At 43.0% G+C, this 18,931-nt stretch overlaps 1 protein-coding gene across 1 annotated transcript in view; it reads left to right on the forward strand.

The window, feature by feature from the left end:
* AGBL1 (ATP/GTP binding protein like 1) overlaps positions 1-18,931 on the forward strand; it is an 813,331-nt gene that overhangs the window by 213,702 nt on the left and 580,698 nt on the right. Inside the window, exon 17 of the mRNA XM_035024092.1 lies at positions 4,443-4,596. Coding sequence (XP_034879983.1) covers positions 4,443-4,596 — 154 coding nt within the window. The remainder of the gene's footprint in view (positions 1-4,442; positions 4,597-18,931) is intronic.

An 18,931-nucleotide genomic window follows, 5' to 3' on the forward strand; every position in this document is an offset into this window, starting at 1 on the left:
TTCCTTCCTTCCTTCCTTCCTTCCTTCCTTCCTTCCTTCCTTCCTTCCTTCCTTCCTTCCTTCCTTTCCCAAGCAACCTGTTTCTTTCTTCTTTCTCTCTCTCTCTTTCTGCCTGCCTTCCTTCTTTCTTTCCTTCTTTCCTTCCCTCCCTCCCTCTCTCCCTCTCTCTTTCTTTCTTATGCAACATGGATGACCTTATTTTCTTTGACTTTTTCCCCCTTAGTGTTTATAATTCTACTAGTGTTTCCCTTTTTGTTCTTAAAAACATATTTGAGCCTATATTTCTCTATCAATATGCTAAAATTGAGTATTTCCTATATGATAGGCACTTTTCACACACAGTATATGGCTAAATTATAGCAACCACTGAATGAGGTGGGTATTTTTATATCCCTTTGAAAGATAAGAAAACTGAGTCACAAAAGGCTAAGTACAAAATTTACATACCTTTTCCAGAATCTACAGCTCAAATTTGAATCAAGGCAGTTTGACATAAGAGCCTACCCTCTTGCTATTTTACCTTACGTTTTCAAGGATGATATGATATCACTATGTCTATGTGAGTTAAGAAAGTTCGTATTTTGTTTTAATTTATTCTTCCCTTGCACATCTCTTTTTTTAAAGATTTATTTATTTGAGAGAGAGAGAGAGCACGGTGGGGAGGGGCGGAGGGAAAAGGAGAGAGAAACTTAAAGCAGACTGTGCACTGAGCGTGGAGCCCAATGCAAACATAATCCATCCCATGACTGTGAGATCACAACCAGAGCAGAAACCAAGAGTTGGTTGCTTAACAGACTGCACCACCCAGGTGCCCCTGCACATCTCTCTTAAAATTTTTTTTTAATTTAAATTCAATTTAATAACCATATAGTGTATTATAACAATCCTGTCTACTTTCAAACACTAAGCAGTACTCCTGGCATCTAGTGTTGCAGAAGAAAGTATGATCCAAGTATGATTTTTTTGTGTGTACATATATGTCCATGTGTAGGTTTATCTACAAAAACAAACACACATACCTACTTTTTAAAAGAATCTTAATGGTAGGGTGCACCCCCGATTCTGCCCCATATGGAGTAGTGGTGTTGATTTTAGTTAGATTGGCAAATACACAAGACAAAGCTTTCCTAGAGCCAAACTTACTCATCCTTGAGAAAGGACACAGGGCAAGCAACCACACAGTATGCATGGAAAGGGCTTAGTGAAGACTCCCAGGTATGGCTTCTTTGGCCCTAGTCACTCTTACTAGGGAAGTGTGTGGTCATGAGAGATGAAGCTGACCCTTGGCCCCAGGGTTTCTTCAACTTTCATACCTAGGTAGTTACATAGGCCTTTTGGTTATATGTGTTTGTGTACATATACTTAGTACTTAGTTCTCAAGGGTGTGAGACTACCTCCCAATCTCCAGCCAGTGCATGTCAACAATATCTGGTACTCATTATTCAATGAACAATCCCAAGAATGAAGTACAAAGGCTTGGTAGGGTACATAGGCCTCAGTTGAATTCTCCTCTTGAATCTGAGATAGACATGCACCTTCTAATTCCATTACTTAGTATTGCGTCAAATGATGGTCCTAGAAATATCACCCAAGCAACCTGTTTCTAAGACAGACATGAGTTTATTGCTTACCTTGGTGTGTTGGGCTGAATAGTGGTCCCCCAAAGATGTTCACATCTTAATCCCTGGAACTTGCGAAGATGTCTAGTACAAGAGCTTTTGCAGATGTGATCGAATTAAGGGTCTTGAGATAGGGAGCTTCTCCTGAATTATCAGGTTGGGTCCAGTGTCATCACAAGGGTCCTTAAACATGAAAGAATGAAACAGATGAGTCAGAGTCAGAGGAGAGGTGGGGATGATGGGATTGCTGGTGTTGGAGATGGAGGAAGACACCAAGAAGCAAGGAATGTACATGACCTCTAGATGCTGGTAAAGGCAAGGGAATGAATTATCCTCTAGAACCTCTGGAGGGAGTGTAGTTCTCCCAACACCTCGACTTTTGCCCAGTAAGGCCCATTTTGGACTTTGGACCTCCAGAACCGTAAGACAATTAATTTGTGTTGTGTCCATCCATTAAATTTGTGGTAATTTGTTAATAGCAATGAGAGGAAACTAATATACTTGCAAGGAAGAATGTGACAGAGTCTTGACAGTACCTCAAAAGGGGAAGGGAGAAGGTGGGATATTTATTAAGTCTTTAAAGGCTTGTTTAAGAGAAGGTTTCTTTAATGTGGGGCTTGATTAGCATTGGTTAAAGATCATGATACAGTGGTTTAAGATTGGGGGACACTGTAAGGCAAGGATCTTGAGGAGAGGGGCTGTAAGGGTCTTGGATCAATGCGTCAGTTGTGGCTTTCTGTTGAAGAATTGATGAGATGTTCCTGGAATGAACAATAAATTTATTTGTGATTTATATTTTCCTGGGCAAGAGTTTCCTGGACTAGTAAAGTTGTGTTGAGGCAGACAGGGAATAATAAAGTCAGTAGGCTATGTGGGGGTAGATGATTTGGGGTCTCAGTTGCAAAGAGTATATGATTCAGGGTCAGATTTTCAGATATTCCTGAGGCTAGTAGAAAGGTTACACAGAGGCATCTGGTAATCTCTTTCCCTGGGACTTTTTCTTTCTCCTTGCAACTCGGATATTTCAATAGAGTACAAGTAGGTTTTAGTCTGCACTTACCCAAATGCTAGGATTTTTACTTAGTTTAGAAAATTGTTTTTCTTGTTTATTTGTGAATTAATTTTCTGTTGCTGCTGTAACAAATTATCACAAACTTAGTGGCTCAAACATAAGCTTTTCTTTTGTTTTATAGCTCTTTAGAAGTTCGACATGGGGCTCACTAGGGCAAAGTCAAGGTGTTGGGGCCCCATTCCTTCTGGAGGCTATTGGAGAGAATTCGTTTTCTTGCCTTTTCCAGCTTTTAGAGGACACCATGTTCCTTGGCCTTCGACCTGCTTCTCCCATCTTCAAGGCTCTTAATGGCAGACTGAGTCCTTCTCATGCTGCCATTTTTGGTTCTCCGCAGATGGGACTAGTTTCCTGCTCTTAAGCACTTGTGATTGGATTGGCTCCAGCTGAATCATGTGGTAGAACCTCCCCATTTCAAGTAGACCTTTATCCTAAATATATCTGCAAAGTCCCTTTTGCCATGGAAGGTAACCTATTTACAGGTTCAGAAGATTAGGGTATGGATCTTTGGGGGAGCTGTTAGTCTGCCTACCACTTCCAGAGTAAGTCCTTTTCACACATAAGCACATCCTTTATTTTTTGAGGGAACTGCTCCCTTTTTCACAGTATATTTTATGACTATTTTGTATGTATTTTCATAGGATTCATGTTTGTTTCATTTACCTAACAGGCTTGTGATTTGTCAAAAAACAAGGTGGGTGGTTTCTCCTTGGCCCTCATACCTTCTGGATTATGGTGAAAACTTTAGCTCTTCAGCTGGAGGGATGTTTTTTTTTTTGTTTTGTCTTGTTTTTGTTTTTTTAATTTGACAGAGAAAGAGATAGCGAGAGCAGGAGCACAAGCAGTGGGGAGTGGGAGAGGGAGAAGCAGACTCCCCGCGGAGCAGGGAGCCCAATGCGGGGCTCGATCCCAGGACCCTGGGATCATGACCTGAGCCAAAGGCAGATGGCTTAATGACTGAGCCACCCAGGCGCCCCTGGAAGGATAAGTTTTGTACACTGATGTTCTTGTGCTGGAGGGGGCAGCTTCTCCCTCTGGTTACTGTGGTTACTATGTCACTGTCATCAGGGTGGCAGTGTGGGTGGGAGGAAATCTCTTAACCTCTTTCTGATCAACCCCACTGTTGGAGCTAGTGAAAATATAGTCAGAGGTCTTAAAGACTGTTGAGTCTTAGTTTCAGTGGCTAGCCCGTTCCTGTATCTTTCTGTGTTTTAAATGAGTGTTTGAATGGGAAGGTAGGAGAGGGAAAATTAAAAAATTAATCACTACCAGTTCATTGTTCTCTTCATCTAGCATCCCACCTGGGTCAGTGCTTTGTATTGTCCTTGGATGTGCTCACAACACTCTGTATAACTCTTGGTTCTAAAGTGCTTCATGCTGCTGAAGCTCTCTGTCTCATGTTCCCAAGTGTTCTGGGTATACTCTGTCTTCATGGACACATTCTCTCTATGCCTCAGTGTCGGGAAGCATGCTGTATGCCCTGCCCTCTTGCTTTCAGTGTGACTTGAAAACAGATATTCTGTTGTGCAGACATGTGCAAAAACTAGGTTTCCTGTTCAGCTTCCCTGAACTTCTAGCCAGTAGGAACAGCCCCCTTGTTAATCACTTACTGCTCAATATCAGGCACACTAGGTGAAGAAAAGGACGTCTAATCTATAGGGAGATAGTGAATATAAGCTCTGTTGCCATTTTCTATTGTTATGGTCAAAAATATGTCATGAATCATAATCGCTTCTGTTTCATCTCTGCTCCAGACTCACCTTGACATCCTGGAAAAAAGCGTGAACCCCAAGCAAGTCTACTTCCGCCAGGATGTTCTCTGCCAGACGCTGGGAGGGAATTCGTGTCCATTGGTGACTATCACGGCCACGCCTGAGTCTAATAGCGCTGACCACCTGGAGCAGTTCCGTGAGTAAAAAATGACAACCCTCTTTGAAGATGTGGTGGTTATGGGGTGTCCTCACAGCCTTGGACGCTCCCTGTCCCATTGAGATCAGAAGCTTCATAAAGGCCTGGGGACTGGTCTGTCTTTATAGAAATGCACTCCCCACTCTTGGTACAACACGAAGGGTAAATATTAACGCTGTCCTGTTGTTAAAGGGAACAAAAATAAATTGCAAACTGTCAGGGAGAGGAACTGGAGTCACACTGTCTAGCCAGGCCCTCTTCTGACCATGCTCACTGCCATTATACCGCTCCCAAGGGCAGACAAGGGCTGGAAAGGAAGGAAGTTGAGTTTTGGACCCTGGCTGAAGAATCCCTTTGATGGCTTGAATACCATTTGGATCTGAAGGGCTGACAATGAGGAGGAGGCTCTAGCCAAGAACTGTCCAACCAAACCAACACACAGGCAGATGTGCACACATGAGCATGCACACACACACACACACACACGTGCCCCTGAAGTGTTAGAGCCCCAAGCACCAGTGTGACTTACCTGTAACCAATTAGCTTTTATTTATGTTTTTTAATTTTTTTTTAAAGATTTTATTTATTTATTTGAGAGAGAGAGAGCACATGAGAGGGGGGAGGGTCGGAGGGAGAAGCAGACTCCCTGCTGAGCAGGGAGCCCGATGCGGGACTCGATCCAGGGACTCCAGGATCATGACCAGAGCCGAAGGCAGTCGCTTAACCACCTGAGCCACCCAGGCGCCCACCAATTAGCTTTTAAAGTTGGCTTCTGACATATTTTAGACCTTAGGCAAGAAAAACCTATCAGAATGAGGGCTGCTTTGCAATACAGAAAAATCTGTGAGATGAAAGAAGACTGGGGAGTGAAAAATCCGGCTAATTTATCCCCAGAAGATGCAGCCTTACCTGATGAAGTGCTAACCGCGTTCAGGTGACTCTTTGGCGGATACGAAATGTAATTTCTCATACCCCATCAGCATCTGACAATGGATGCTTAACAACCTGGCTAATCAACAACTGATTATCCTATCTGAATTAATGAGGCCTAAACTGCTTTAATGAATAATAAGGGATTTTCCGAAAATTCTCTTGCGTGTTTTATGAATTTAAGAGCAATTTCTGTAACAGTCACGGAGTCCTCTGCTCGCACATGAGCAGTTTTTGGAAGTTAGAGACAGCGATCCTTCCAGAGCAACCCTCACTGGATGGTTATTTATGTAAGAACGTGGATCTATGTAAGCCTGTGTTCTGGAGTTTCAGTTTCCAAATAGGAGCTAGGAAAGAGCCCAACGAATGATCGTGGGATGGAGCTGCCTCTGCTTTCGCATTTTTGTGTATGCTAACACTGGTGCTTTTGCTTGTGTCATAACTAGAAAGATCATTTCCTGCTTGAAGGAGAGGACTTGAAACATGGTAAAGATCCCTAAATAATTTGGCACTCTGAAATAGTTCAGTTAGTAAAAGAAAGAAAAGAAACCTTAGCACACCCTTCTCGGAATCAAAGGAGGCTGGTTTCTGTCTGCTGCCTAAGATTAGTAATCCTAAGTGCGTCCTCCTCTGTATCCTTACAGTTTTCTTTCTTAAATGTATGCTGAGGGGTGCCAGGGTGGCTCAGCTGGTTCAGCAGCTGGCTCTTGGTTTCGGCTCAGGTCGTGATCTCAGGGTCCTGGGATCGAGCCCTGCGTTGGGCTCCATGCTCAGCGGGGAGTGCGAGTGGGGATTCTCTGTCTCCCTCTCCCTCTGCCCTGCCCCCTGCCTCTCTTCCTCTCAAATGGGTAGATAAATCTTTAAAAAAAAAGGTGCTGAGGGCGCCTGGGTGGCTCAGTTGGTTAGGCAACTGCCTTCGGCTCAGGTCATGATCCTGGAGTCCCGGGATCGAGTCCTGCATCGGGCTCCCTGCTCGGCGGGGAGTCTGCTTCTCCCTCTGACCCTCCTCCCTCTCATGCTCTCTGTCTCTCATTCTCTTTCTCTCAAATAAATAAATAAAATCTTAAAAAAAAAAAAGATTTTAAAAAAAGGTGCTGATATGTCAGCTGTTGTTCATCTCAGATATCATGGGGTGCCCGGGTGGCTTCGTCAAGGAAACATCTGCCTTCAGCTAAGGTAAAGATCCCAGCGTTCTGGGATCAAGCCCCATGCCAGGCTCCCTGCTCAGCAGGGAGTCTGCCCTTTGCCCCTCCCCCTGCTTGTGTTCTCTCTCAAATAAATAAATAAAACCTTAAAAAAAAATGGGTGTATCCTGGATAGGAGTTGGGAGGGCCCAGATGATGGTGCCATGAATGCTGTTCATTCTCCTTGGGGCACAATAGACTTGCAAGTGACAGTTATCGAGCTGGACCCAGCGGAAACCAGGGCTCTGCCCCACAAGAGAGGATGAATGAGAGCCATTCTTCATAAGTGTGCCAAATGCACAGTGGCCCAGGTCCCATGCTTAGAAGAAGGGCTGTGCACTTTGCTTCAATTCTTAAGGTTTTCCACAAGAGGCCCTGCATTTTCATGTTGCAATGGGCCCTGCAAATTGTGTAGCCAGTCCTGAGACTCAGCTGAGGTCACACAGCTAAAATGTGACAAAAGCCCTGATGTGCTACCATCCTTATCCTCTACTGCCAAGTCATGGAAGGCGAGTTGCAACCTACCTTGCTAGTACACTGAAGTCTTATTTGTATGCACTGTGCAGCTGGTTGGTATCTTTTGTAATGGTGGTTGAAGTCATCCATTTTACAGATGAGGTAAGTAGAGGCTCAGGGAGATTAACTACCCTGCTTCGTGGTGGTGCCCAGTTGGTTTCCGATTTTGTTATTCTGATTTCCAGAGTCCATACATAACAAGGGATGTCCTAACACAGTTGTTTGAAGAGGTGTTCTGGCTCCACTCTGAAATAGAACTTTCCCTCCTCCCTGATTCATGTCCTTACATTATTAGAAGCTAGCTTAGCTGTTAAAGCAGCTCACACTAAGTTGACCACAAATGAATGTATTACCCTCTTCCTGCTCACAATGAATTTTATTTTCCTTTCTTAACCCAGTGGAAGCCTTTGCATGGTGGACGTTTCAGATATTGTGGCAGGAAGATAGGAGGAAAGGACATTCAGACCCAGTATAGATTGGGTGCCAGTACAGAGCTGAGATGGCGTGGCTGGGCCATCGTGCTGGGAACAGAGTCTCGAACTATGGGCTATATAAATATATGCCATTGCTGTGTTTCTGAGAGAGAAAAAAATCCAGCACAGTATCAACAGCACCTACCATCCAAATTGCAATTAACCATGCCTGTAAATCAGTAATAAAACCACTTTACTTCCTTTGAGCCACAAAATGGGATGCCTTGTTTTAGAACAGAAAAAATAGCAAATGAGCCAGCAGCTCAGGACTCTCATGCCTGTAGGCCTCCCTCCAGGGGAGCTCCAGTAGTCTCACCGGCTTCCCCCCTCCCAGGGACTAGGTGAGTTTCAGGTTGCAGGGGTATTTAGCTGTGATTTGGCTACTTTCTGGTGCAGTGGCTTCCACTCACCCCTCATCAGGAGGTGTTTGTGCACTGAAAGACTTTCTTTCCATTATGTAGGGTTATCACTTCAGTCTGATTTCAGAAACCCAAGAAATAAGAGCATGGCTCTGGGGCCCAGGGAGAAGGCTCCTTGCTCGAGGCTGGATCCCCTGGTGGTCGGGCTGAAAGTCCCAGACCTAGAGATGATTGGGACAATTTGCTGATTACTTTTACTCCTTCCCAGGGTCTGGGCTCCAGAGAGTCTCCTAGAAGGATTAATTTGACTTGATTTATTTTTCCAAAGCATTTTTTTTAAAAGATATTTTCCTGGAAACATTTAGCCTTATTTTCTTGATAAATGTATTTTCAGGTCAGTGGTAGCCCAATTTCCCTGGTGCATCTTTTATGGCTGTCTGGAGAATCGAGGACTAGTGCCTCCTCTCGGTGCTCCCAAGCGAGGAAACTCACTTCACACCTCAGAGCCAGAATGTTGGCGGAGCTCCACGAGCAAAGTCACTCTCTGCCCTTTTCAGTGGGACAGCAAACAGGAAAGTTGTCTGAGAAATTGTCCCTGAAATCATTACAGAGGAGACAGGCTTGAAGAGAAATTCATGATAAAAGGAACCGTTACAAAAGGACAAACAGCTCATTCTGGCTTCAGGCTCTTTAGTGGATGAGGCATGGGGGAATTAGCAGGTCTAGGTCCTTGCTACCTGGGAGGATTCCAGATGTCGGAGGAGCCCTGGACCTTTGGGATTTGTAGAACAGAGTGTGAATGCGGAGTAAACAGCATCCAAAAGAATGGGGTGGAGGCTCCACCAGGTTGGAGCAGAAGGCATCACCTGAGCAGGTCTGGGGACAGGTTTGGCAGGTGAGATTGATCCCGGAAGTTGCTTCTAGTGCTTTCTGAGACTAGGCTCCCTTGGCTAGTGGTGTTCCGGCATAATTACCCGCAGCATGGTTAGATCCTTCATACATTATATGTCAATAGGTACTTTGATTAGCAGCTGCTTTGAATATGCAACTTCCAAGTAGAGAGTTGAGAAGTCACATTTTCTTAAGTTTATGTACTTTTCATGGATGGTGTGTGTGTATCTGTGTGTGTGGTCTGCTTTTTGGATTTGCACTGAAGGTCATTGTTACTCAAATCCTAGTGGAGGTGGGTGAGAAACCCAGAGAGGAGAATGGTACGTGTCTCTGAGGCTCAGCCATTCCCCCAGCCAGGCCTGCTTTCTGCTTCTTACAGAAGAGCTGCCTCTGCTGTCACAGAAGTTTCTCCACTTGTCCTTATCTCTATTTTGCATATGGCAAAGTTAAGGCTCACTATAGGTGAAAAACCAGCCGGAGGCCACCAGGGTGTAAAGTGGGGGCTCAGGGAGGAGACCCCAGGCCTCTAGCCCACAGTTTCAGGGTGGAGCCCTCCTTCAGGAACTGCCCTTACTGGGAGATTTCCCAGAAAGGTGCACAAACAGGACATACTGCTGATTAAAGACCACCATCATATTGGGGGTTCCATTTTCTCCACACTTCCCCAGTAACCTCATATTCTGAATTACCATTTCAACCCAGAGGAAGTTGGGTCCCATTTTAGTTTGGGGCTATGTCTCTGTGATGGATGCTTCATTTTTTTTCAGGAGATTTATTGCCAAATTTCCTCCCTTTGGACAATGATGCATTCAGATGCTATAACAATATTGACTTGGGGTGCCTGGGTGGCTCAGGGTCAGATCCATGACCTCTCAGGTCATGATCTCAGGGTGGTGAGCTAGAACCCCTCATTGGGCTCTGTTACTGAGCATGGAGTCTGCTTGAGACTCTCTCTCTCCCTTTCCCTCTGCCCCTACCCCTCTTGTTCTCTCTCTTTCTCAAATCTGTCTCCCCTGCCCCTACCCCCCTTGTTCTCTCTCTCTCTAAAACAAAACAAAAGAACACAAAGAACAATATTGTCTTGACTGTTCTTAAGAGTTACCGGAGTGGAGGGACTGATTTGTGGGAATTTTCTGAGGGAAAATGCCATTCTCTTATTAGAAACTCTCATTCTTGAAGTGACTCGTCACCAAGTGACTCACTGACTCCCAAGAAGGCAGGAAACTGTAACAAAGGTGGATAGAAGGGGGTGGACCTGCTATTTTTGCAATCAGAGACACTTCCAACCTGCAGTTATCATAACTGAAAAGAGCAGAGCGTAACCTTTGTATGTCTCTGGAGGCGAGATGATCTTACTCCACCACCACGGTCTCCTGTGGCTCACGCACTGTTCTTTCCAGGGGGCCTGAGGTGGGGGAGGCAAGAAGCTGCATTTGTAGTCCTTAAAGAATACCTTTCTCTTTTTCCTTTCTTAAAAATATTCTCACAAAAGCAATGTTCTATTCAGCCTGCCATTATGCTAAAAGCTTTTCCTTGGAAGACAATAGCTGTTCTCAGAAAGAAGATTTACACGGGGTCCTGAGGGTATAATGAGCTACCACACGGCACCTGCCTCGGGTTGGGAGTTGTCATTTGTAAGTGGTTTTAAATTAGAACGGAGTGGAAAAATACACAGTTACAGAATTCCCCTTTTGGCTTCTTTGCAAATCATTTTGCATCCTCTCTGGCCTTTGTCTCTTTCCGAGACACCTGATCAGGTATGAAGAACAGAGCTTTCTGCTGAGAAGAGCAAGAAGTGACAGAAGTTGTCTAAGGAAAACAGAAACTTGAGTGAAGTGAAAACCTCTCCCTACAGAATTTTTTTTTTTTTTTTTTTTTTACCCTCCTACTCCCCCCCAGACACGCGGAGCCAAGGATTACTAAGGGATCAGTGAATTTTATTTTATTTATTTATTTATTTATTTTTTAAAAGATTTTATTTATTTATTTGAGAGAGAGAGAATGAGAGAGAGCACATGAGAGGGGGGAGGGTCAGAGGGAGAAGCAGACTCCCTGCCGAGCAGGGAGCCCGATGCGGAACTCGATCCTGGGACTCCAGGATCATGACCTGAGCCGAAGGCAGTCGCTTAACCAACTGAGCCACCCAGGCGCCTGGGATCAGTGAATTTTAGAGCTTAAAAATCTGCAAAGACCATCGAGTCCAGGGCGCCTGGGTGGCTCAGTCGTTAAGCATCTGCCTTCAGCTCAGGTCATGGTCCCAGGGTCCTGGGATTGAGCCCCGCATCGGGCTCCCTGCTCAGCAGGAAGCCTGCTTCTCCCTCTCCCACTCCCCCTGCTTGTGTTCCCTCTATCGCTGTGTCTCTCTGTGACAAATAAATAAATGAAATCTTTAAAAAAAAATAATAAAAAAAAAGACCATCGAGTACAGATTTCTTTCCTTCCTTTTTTTTAAATTTTATTTTATTATGTTATGTTAGTCACCATACAGTACATCATTAGTTTTTGATGTGGTGTTCCACGATCCATGTTTTCATATAACACCCAGTGCTCCATGGAGTACGTGCCCTCCTTAATACCCATCACCGGGCTAACCCATCCTCCCACCCCCCTCCCCTCTAGAACCCTCAGTTTGTTTTTCAGAGTCCATAGTCTCTCATGGTTCATTTCTCCCTCCGATTTCCCACCCCCCTTCATTTTTCCCTTCCTTCTCCTAATGTCCTCCATTCTATTCCTTATATTCCACAAATAAGTGAAACCATATGATAATTAACTTTCTCTGCTTGACTTATTTCACTTAGCATAATCTCCTCCAGTCCCATCCATGTTGATGTAAAAGTTGGATATTCATCCTTTCTGATGGCTGAGTAATATTCCATTGTATATATGGACCACATCATCTTTATCCATTCATCTGTTGAAGGGCATCTCGGCTCTTTCCACGGTTTGGCTATTGTGGACATTGCTGCTATGAACATTGGGGTGCATATGGCCCTTCTTTTCACTACATCTGTGTCTTTGGGGTAAATACCCAGTAGTGCAATTGCTGGGTCATAGGGTAGCTCTATTTTTAATTTTTTGAGGAACATCCACACTGTTTTCCAAAGAGGCTATACCAACTTGCATTCCCACCAACAGTGTAAGAGGGTTCCCCTTTCTCCACGACCTCTCCAACATTTGTTGTTTCTTGCCCTGTCCATTTTTGCCATTCTCATTGGTGAAGGTGGTATCTCAGTGTGGTTTTAATTTGAATTTCCCTGATGGCTAATGATGATGAACATTTTTTCATGTGTCTGTTAGCCATTTGTATGTCTTCTTTGGAGAAGTGTCTGTTCATGTCTTCTGCCCATTTTTTGACTTGATTATTTGTTTTTTGGGTGTTGAGTTTGAGAAGTTCTTTATAGATCTTGGATACCAGCCCTTTATCATTAGTGTCATTTGCAAATATCTTCTCCCATTCTGTGGGTTGCCTCTGTTTTGTTGACTGTTTCCTTTGCTGTGCAGAAGCTTTTTATCTTGATGAAGTCCCAAAAGTTCATTTTTGCTTTTGTTTCACTAGCCTTTGGAGATGTATCTTGAAAGAAGTTGCTGTGGCCAATGTCAAAGAGGTTACTGCCTATGTTCTCCTCTAGGATTTTGATGGATTCCTATCTCACATTGAGGTCTTTCATCCATTTTGAGTTTATCTTTGTGTATGGTGTTAGAGAATGGTCCAGTTTCATTCTTCTGCATGTGGCTATCCAATTTTCCCAGCACCATTTATTGAAGAGACTGTCTTTTTTCCATTGCATATTTTTTCCTGCTTTCTCAAAGATTATTTGACCATAGAGCTGAGGGTCCATATCTGGGCTCTCTATTCTGTTCCATTGGTCTATATGTCTGTTTTGTTCCAGTACCATGCTGTCTTGGTGATCACAGCTTTGTAATAGAGCTTGAAATTGGGCAACATGATGCCCCCAGCTTTGTTTTTCTTTTTCAACATCTCCTTGGCGATTCGGGGTCTTTTCTGATTCCATACAAATTTTAGGATTGTTTGTTCCAGCACTTTGAAAAATGTCATTGGAATTTTGATCGGGATGGCATTGAAGGTATAGATTGCTCTGGGTAGCATAGACATTTTAACAGTGTTTATTCTTCTGATCCATGAGCATGGAATGTTTTTCCATCTTTTTGTGTCTTCTTCAATTTATTTCATGAGTGTTCTGTAGTTCCTAGAGTATAGATCCTTTACCTCATTTGCTAGTGAGGGACTGAAGCTCAGGGGTTGTCCTGACCTGTCTAGGGCACCTTGCTGGCTGATGGCAGAGGTTGCCCCAGGCCTTAGACCTCTTGTCTCCTGGTGGAATCCTCTTCTTTTCCTTTTCTGTAAAGCACTGCTTCTGACAAATATTAGAACTAACAAATGAGCTACAAGAACATAAAGACTTCTCTCTGTGGACATCTTTAATAAAAGAAGTTAGAAGGGAGAAACTGAGCTGTGCCCTTTCCTTGTCTTGGGATTTCCATATCTTTAGGCAACCAGAGCTAGGAACCATGGAAGATATTGGGAATATGAAGGTAAATATCATTCAATCCTTGTCATTGAGGCACTCACGACCTATGTGTGAGGTAGGGAAGGTATGTGTGTGTGCGTGTGTGTGTGTGTGTGTGTGTGTGTGTATAAGTCATATTAACAGGACATTATGACACAGCAGGTTAGACCAGTACAGGTGGATAAACACAGCTCATTGGAAGCAGTCAGAAGAGAGCATTTGCCTGCATGGTAGAATATGATTCTGTGGGAGACTTACACCCACAAGGGTGGGCTGTATAAATCCCATGTGCATGGTGGTTTTATATTGACACAGCTGTCAAAGAAACCTCAGTCCGAAACCCCAAAACCATTTGAAGAACTATTTGTATCTCTCTTGAGAAGACATGATGGGGTGAATATATAAAACACATCCAAACCATCTTAAATTTGTCCTCATCTTTCTTACTGTTATCAGTCTGTATATACATAAATAGTCAGTCACAGTAACCTTCCTTTTTTCAGTATGAACCCTCAAAACTCTATGATATTTTGACCGGTTGAATATCTCCTTTCTGCTTCCCATTTTCACCTTGTTAGTCCAAGAAAAGGAAGGCCACGAATTCTCTCTCCTTCCGAGGCTGGTTGAAGGGGTTGGGGAAGATTATAAAACCTTTCAGTTGAATAGCTTTGCTTATTCTCTACCATGTAAGTATTTTGGTCTCACAAAGATTTTACATTATATCATTTGGCCTTCATATTTTCTTTATGAGCTGAGGAAGAGAATAATTATTATGCCCATTGTATAATGATAAAACTGAAGTTCAGTGTCATTTGATCTGTATCTTGAAGTCAGACGGCCACATGCAGAGAAATGGGAGAGTGTCTTATTTATTTATTTTTTTGTTTGTTTATTTGAGAGAGAGCATGTGTGTGTGTGTGTGGGGGGCGGCAGAGAGAGTCTTAAGCAAACTCCACGCTGAGCATGGAGCCCAACGCGGGGCTCAATCTCCTGACTCTGAAATCATGACCTGAGCTGAAACCAAGAGTCAGAACTTAACTGACTACACCACCAAGGTGCCCTTGGGAAGTGTCTTTTCAAGTAGAAAAAATAGCATTTGCAGAGGCAGGAAGGCCTGGAGATGATACTGTGAGGGGGCACTATGGCTGGTTGGGAGTAGGATGGTGGATTGATGATGGGATCAGATGATAGGCGAGAAAGGTAATTAGGGCTGAGTGGTAAAGGCCGTTATTTTTCATGTTAGGAAGTGTCTTCTGGAGGCAATGATGGGCTAATAGGATGTTATTTTTTTTTCTTTCTTTTTTTATTCTTATGTTAATCCCCATACATTACATCATTAGTTTTAGATGAAATGTTCCATAATTCATTGTTTGTGCATAACACCCAGTGCTCCATGCAGAATGTGCCCTCCTCAATACCCACCACCAGGCTAACCCATCCTCCCACCCCCTCCCCTCTAGAACCCTGTTTGTTTTTCAGAGTGCATCGTCTCTCATGGTTCGTCTACCCCTCCGATTTCCCCCGCTTCATTCTTCCCCTCCCGCTACCTTCTTCTTCTTCTTTTTTTTTCTTAACATATATTGCATTATTTGTTTCAGAGGTCCAGATCTGAGATTCAACAGTCTTGCACAATTCACAGCGCTTACCAGAGCACATACTCTCCCCAGTGTCTATCACCCAGTCACCCCATCCCTCCCACCCCACCCCCCACTCCAGCAACCCTCAGTTTGTTTCCTGCAATTAAGAATTCCTCATATCAGTGAGATCATATGATACATGTCTTTCTCTGTTTGACTTATTTCACTCAACATAATACCCTCCAGTTCCATCCACGTCGTTGCAAATGGCAAGATCTCATTTAATAGGATGTTATTAAAAGCAGAAAAATGACAAGATTGGATTCGTTTTGGAAGAAAATTTTGTGGTGGCAATGTGGGGGGAAGTCCAGACTGAGGGCAAGTAAGATGACCTTGACCCTGGCACAGAGGAGTTTTTATGCATTTAGACCCCAGATTCAGACTCACTGGGTGTGGGGGGGTTCCCTAATCTTGGCTTTGCCATTTATCAGCTCTGTGACCTTGAAAAGGTGCTCAAACACTCTGTGCCTTGGTTTCTCCATTTATACACTATGAGTAATAAATAGTACCTTCATCATGGGGCAATCTGAAGATTGTAAAGGGCTTAGGACAGTGCCTGGCCCATAGTGAGTACTGCAGAAATAATAGCAGTTGTTTGTCATCTAGATAGGTGATGAGGTTTCCAAGGAAGATAAGTCTGTGGAAATGGGAGGGAAGGGTCTAAATGTGCAAGAGATGTCTCAATTAGAAGTGAGAGGTCTTGGTGATTGGTCGGGAGTAGGGATAAAGGGCACAGAGTTGAAGTTATTTCTACTCTGGGTATGGGTGCACAGTTCAATGCCACCAAAAGTGTATATGAGAGAGCAGGGCTTCCTGCATCCTTGAGTTGAACTCCAATCCACCATCCTCCTCCTCTTACATACCTGCAAAGTATGTAAGAACTCAGGCTAAACATAATTATAAAGTCAATATGCTATAAAATATCATCTATTTCAGAGGGAAATAAAACAAAATTTGTATTACCTAAATAATTTTCTCAATTAGCAGGGATACTAAAAGTTGGCTCTATGTGGTTATCATGGCAGAAACATGTACTGTATTTCATCAACATCAATCACAGAACATTCTATTCTATAAGTATGCTCATGAGATAGAATTTATATCTTTTAAGGGAATTAACTCTTTACAGAGTATTTACTCATGATTCATTGTTCCACATAACAGCTCTGCGAGGTAAAAAAAAAAAAGAATTGTATTTATTATCTTCATTTTTAGGTGACAAAAATTGAGGCCCTAGAAAGTCATATAAGGAGGAAGGGCTGGAGCTCCAATTTCTCCCCAAACTGTCTGGAACTTAAGCCCCATATTCTGCCACCTGTTTCAGCTGTCCAATGATGAGAGAAAATCCTTTACTTTCAAGTTGCAATGCCTTATATGTAAAGGAGAATTGTTTTTATTTTTTTTATTTTTTTTATTGTTACGTTAATCCCCATATATTACATCATTAGTTTTAGATGTAGTGTTCCATGATTCATTGTTTGTGCATAACACCCAGTGCTCCATGCAGAATGTGCCCTCCTCAATACCCAACACCAGGTTAATCCATCCTCCCACCCCCCTCCCCTCTAGAACCCTCAGTTTGTTTTTCAGAGTCCATCGTCTCTCATGGTTCGTCTACCCCTCCCGATTTCTCCCCTTTCATTCTTCCCCTCCTGCTATCTTCTTCTTCTTCTTTATTTTTTCCTTAACATATATTGCATTATTTGTTTCAGAGGTCCAGATCTGAGATTCAACAGTCTTGCACAATTCACAGCGCTTACCAGAGCACATACCCTCCCCAGTGTCTATCACCCAGCCACCCCATCCCTCCCACCCCATCCCCCACTCCAGCAACTCTCAGTTTGTTTCCTGAGATTAAGAATTCCTCATATCAGTGAGGTCATAGGATACATGTCTTTCTCTGATTGACTTATTTCGCTCAACATAACACCCTCCAGTTCCTTCCACGTCGTTGTAAATGGCAAGATCTCATTCCTTTTGATGGCTGCATAATATTCCATTGTATATATATACCACATATTCTTTACCCATTCATCTGTCGATGGACAACTTGGCTCTTTCCATAGTTTGGCTATTGTGGACATTGCTGCTATAAACATCGGGTTGCACGTACCCTTTTGGATCCCTACTTTTGTATCTTTGGGGTAAATACCCAGTAGTGCAATTGCTGGATCATATGGTAGCTCTATTTTCAACTTTTTGAGGAACCTCCATACTGTTTTCCAGAGTGGCTGCACCAGCTTGCATTCCCACCAACAGTGTAGGAGGGTTCCCCTTTCTCCGCATCCCTGCCAATATCTGTCATTTCCTGACTTATTAATTTTAGCCATTCTGACTGGTGTGAGGTGGTATCTCATTGAGGTTTTGATTTGGATTTCCCTGATGCCGAGCGATATTGAGCACTTTTTCATGTGTCTGTTGGCCATTTGGATGTCTTCTTTGGAAAAATGTCTGTTCATGTCTTCTGCCCATTTCTTGATTGGATTCTTTGTTCTTTGGGTGTTGAGTTTGATGAGTTCTTTAGAGATTTTGGATACTAGCCCTTTATCTGATATGTCATTTGCAAATATCTTCTCCCATTCTGTTGGTTGTCTTTTGGTTTTGTTGACTGTTTCCTTTGCTTTGCAAAAGCTTTTTATCTTGATGAAGTCCCAATAGTTCATTTTTGCCCTTGCTTCCCTTGCCTTTGGTGATGTTTCTAGAAAGAAGTTGCTGTGGCTGAGGTCAAAGAGGTTTTTCATAGATGGCTTTTATGATATTGAGGTATGTACCCTCGATCCCTATACTCTGAAGAGTTTTGATCAAGAAAGGATGCTGTACTTTGTCAAAAGCTTTTTCTGCATCTGTTGAGAGGATCATATGATTCTTGTTCTATCTTTTGTTAATGTATTGTATCACGTTGATTGATTTGCGGATGTTGAACCAACCTTGCAGCCCAGGGATAAATCCCACTTGGTCGTGGTGAATAATCCTTTTAATGTACTGTTGGATCCTATTGGCTAGTACTTTGGTGAGAATTTTTGCATCCATGTTCATCAGGGATATTGGTCTGTAATTCTCCTTTTTGATGTCTTTGTCTGGTTTTGGGATCAAGGTAATGCTGGCCTCATAAAATGAGTTTGGAAGTTTTCCTTCCATTTCTATTTTTTGGAACAGTTTCAGAAGAATAGGTATTAATTCTTCTTGAAATGTTTGGTAGAATTCCCCTGGGAAGCCATCTGGCCCTGGGCTTTTGTTTGTTGGGAGATTTTTGATGACTGCTTCAATTTCCATAGTGGTTATAGGTCTGTTCAGGTTTTCTATTTCTTCCTGGTTCAGTTTTGGTAGTTGATACATCTCTAGGAATGCCTCCATTTCTTCCAGGTTATCTAATTTGCTGGCATAGAGTTGCTCATAATATGTTCTTATAATTGTTTGTATTTCTTTGGTGTTGGTTGTGATCTCTCCTCTTTCATTCATGATTTTGTTGATTTGGGTCCTTTCTCTTTTTTTTTTGGTAAGTCTGGCCAGGGGTTTATCAATATTGTTAATTCTTTCAAAGAACCAGCTCCTGGTTTTGTTGATCTGTTCTACTGTTCTTTTAGTTTCTATTTCATTGATTTCTTCTCTGATCTTGATTATTTCTCTTCTCCTGCTGGGTTTAGGCTTTATTTGCTGTTCTTTCTGCAGCTCCTTTAGGTGTAGGGTTAGGTTGTGTACTTGAGACCTTTCTTGTTTCTTGAGAAAGGCTTGTATTGCTATATACTTTCCTCTTAGGACTGCCTTTGCTGCATCCAAAGATTTTGAATAGTTGTGTTTTCATTTTCATTGGTTTCC

Source organism: Mirounga leonina, unplaced genomic scaffold, assembly GCF_011800145.1.
Source record: "Mirounga leonina isolate KUSES-001 unplaced genomic scaffold, KU_Mleo_1.0 Mir_178, whole genome shotgun sequence".
NCBI classification, from domain to species: Eukaryota; Metazoa; Chordata; class Mammalia; order Carnivora; family Phocidae; genus Mirounga; species Mirounga leonina.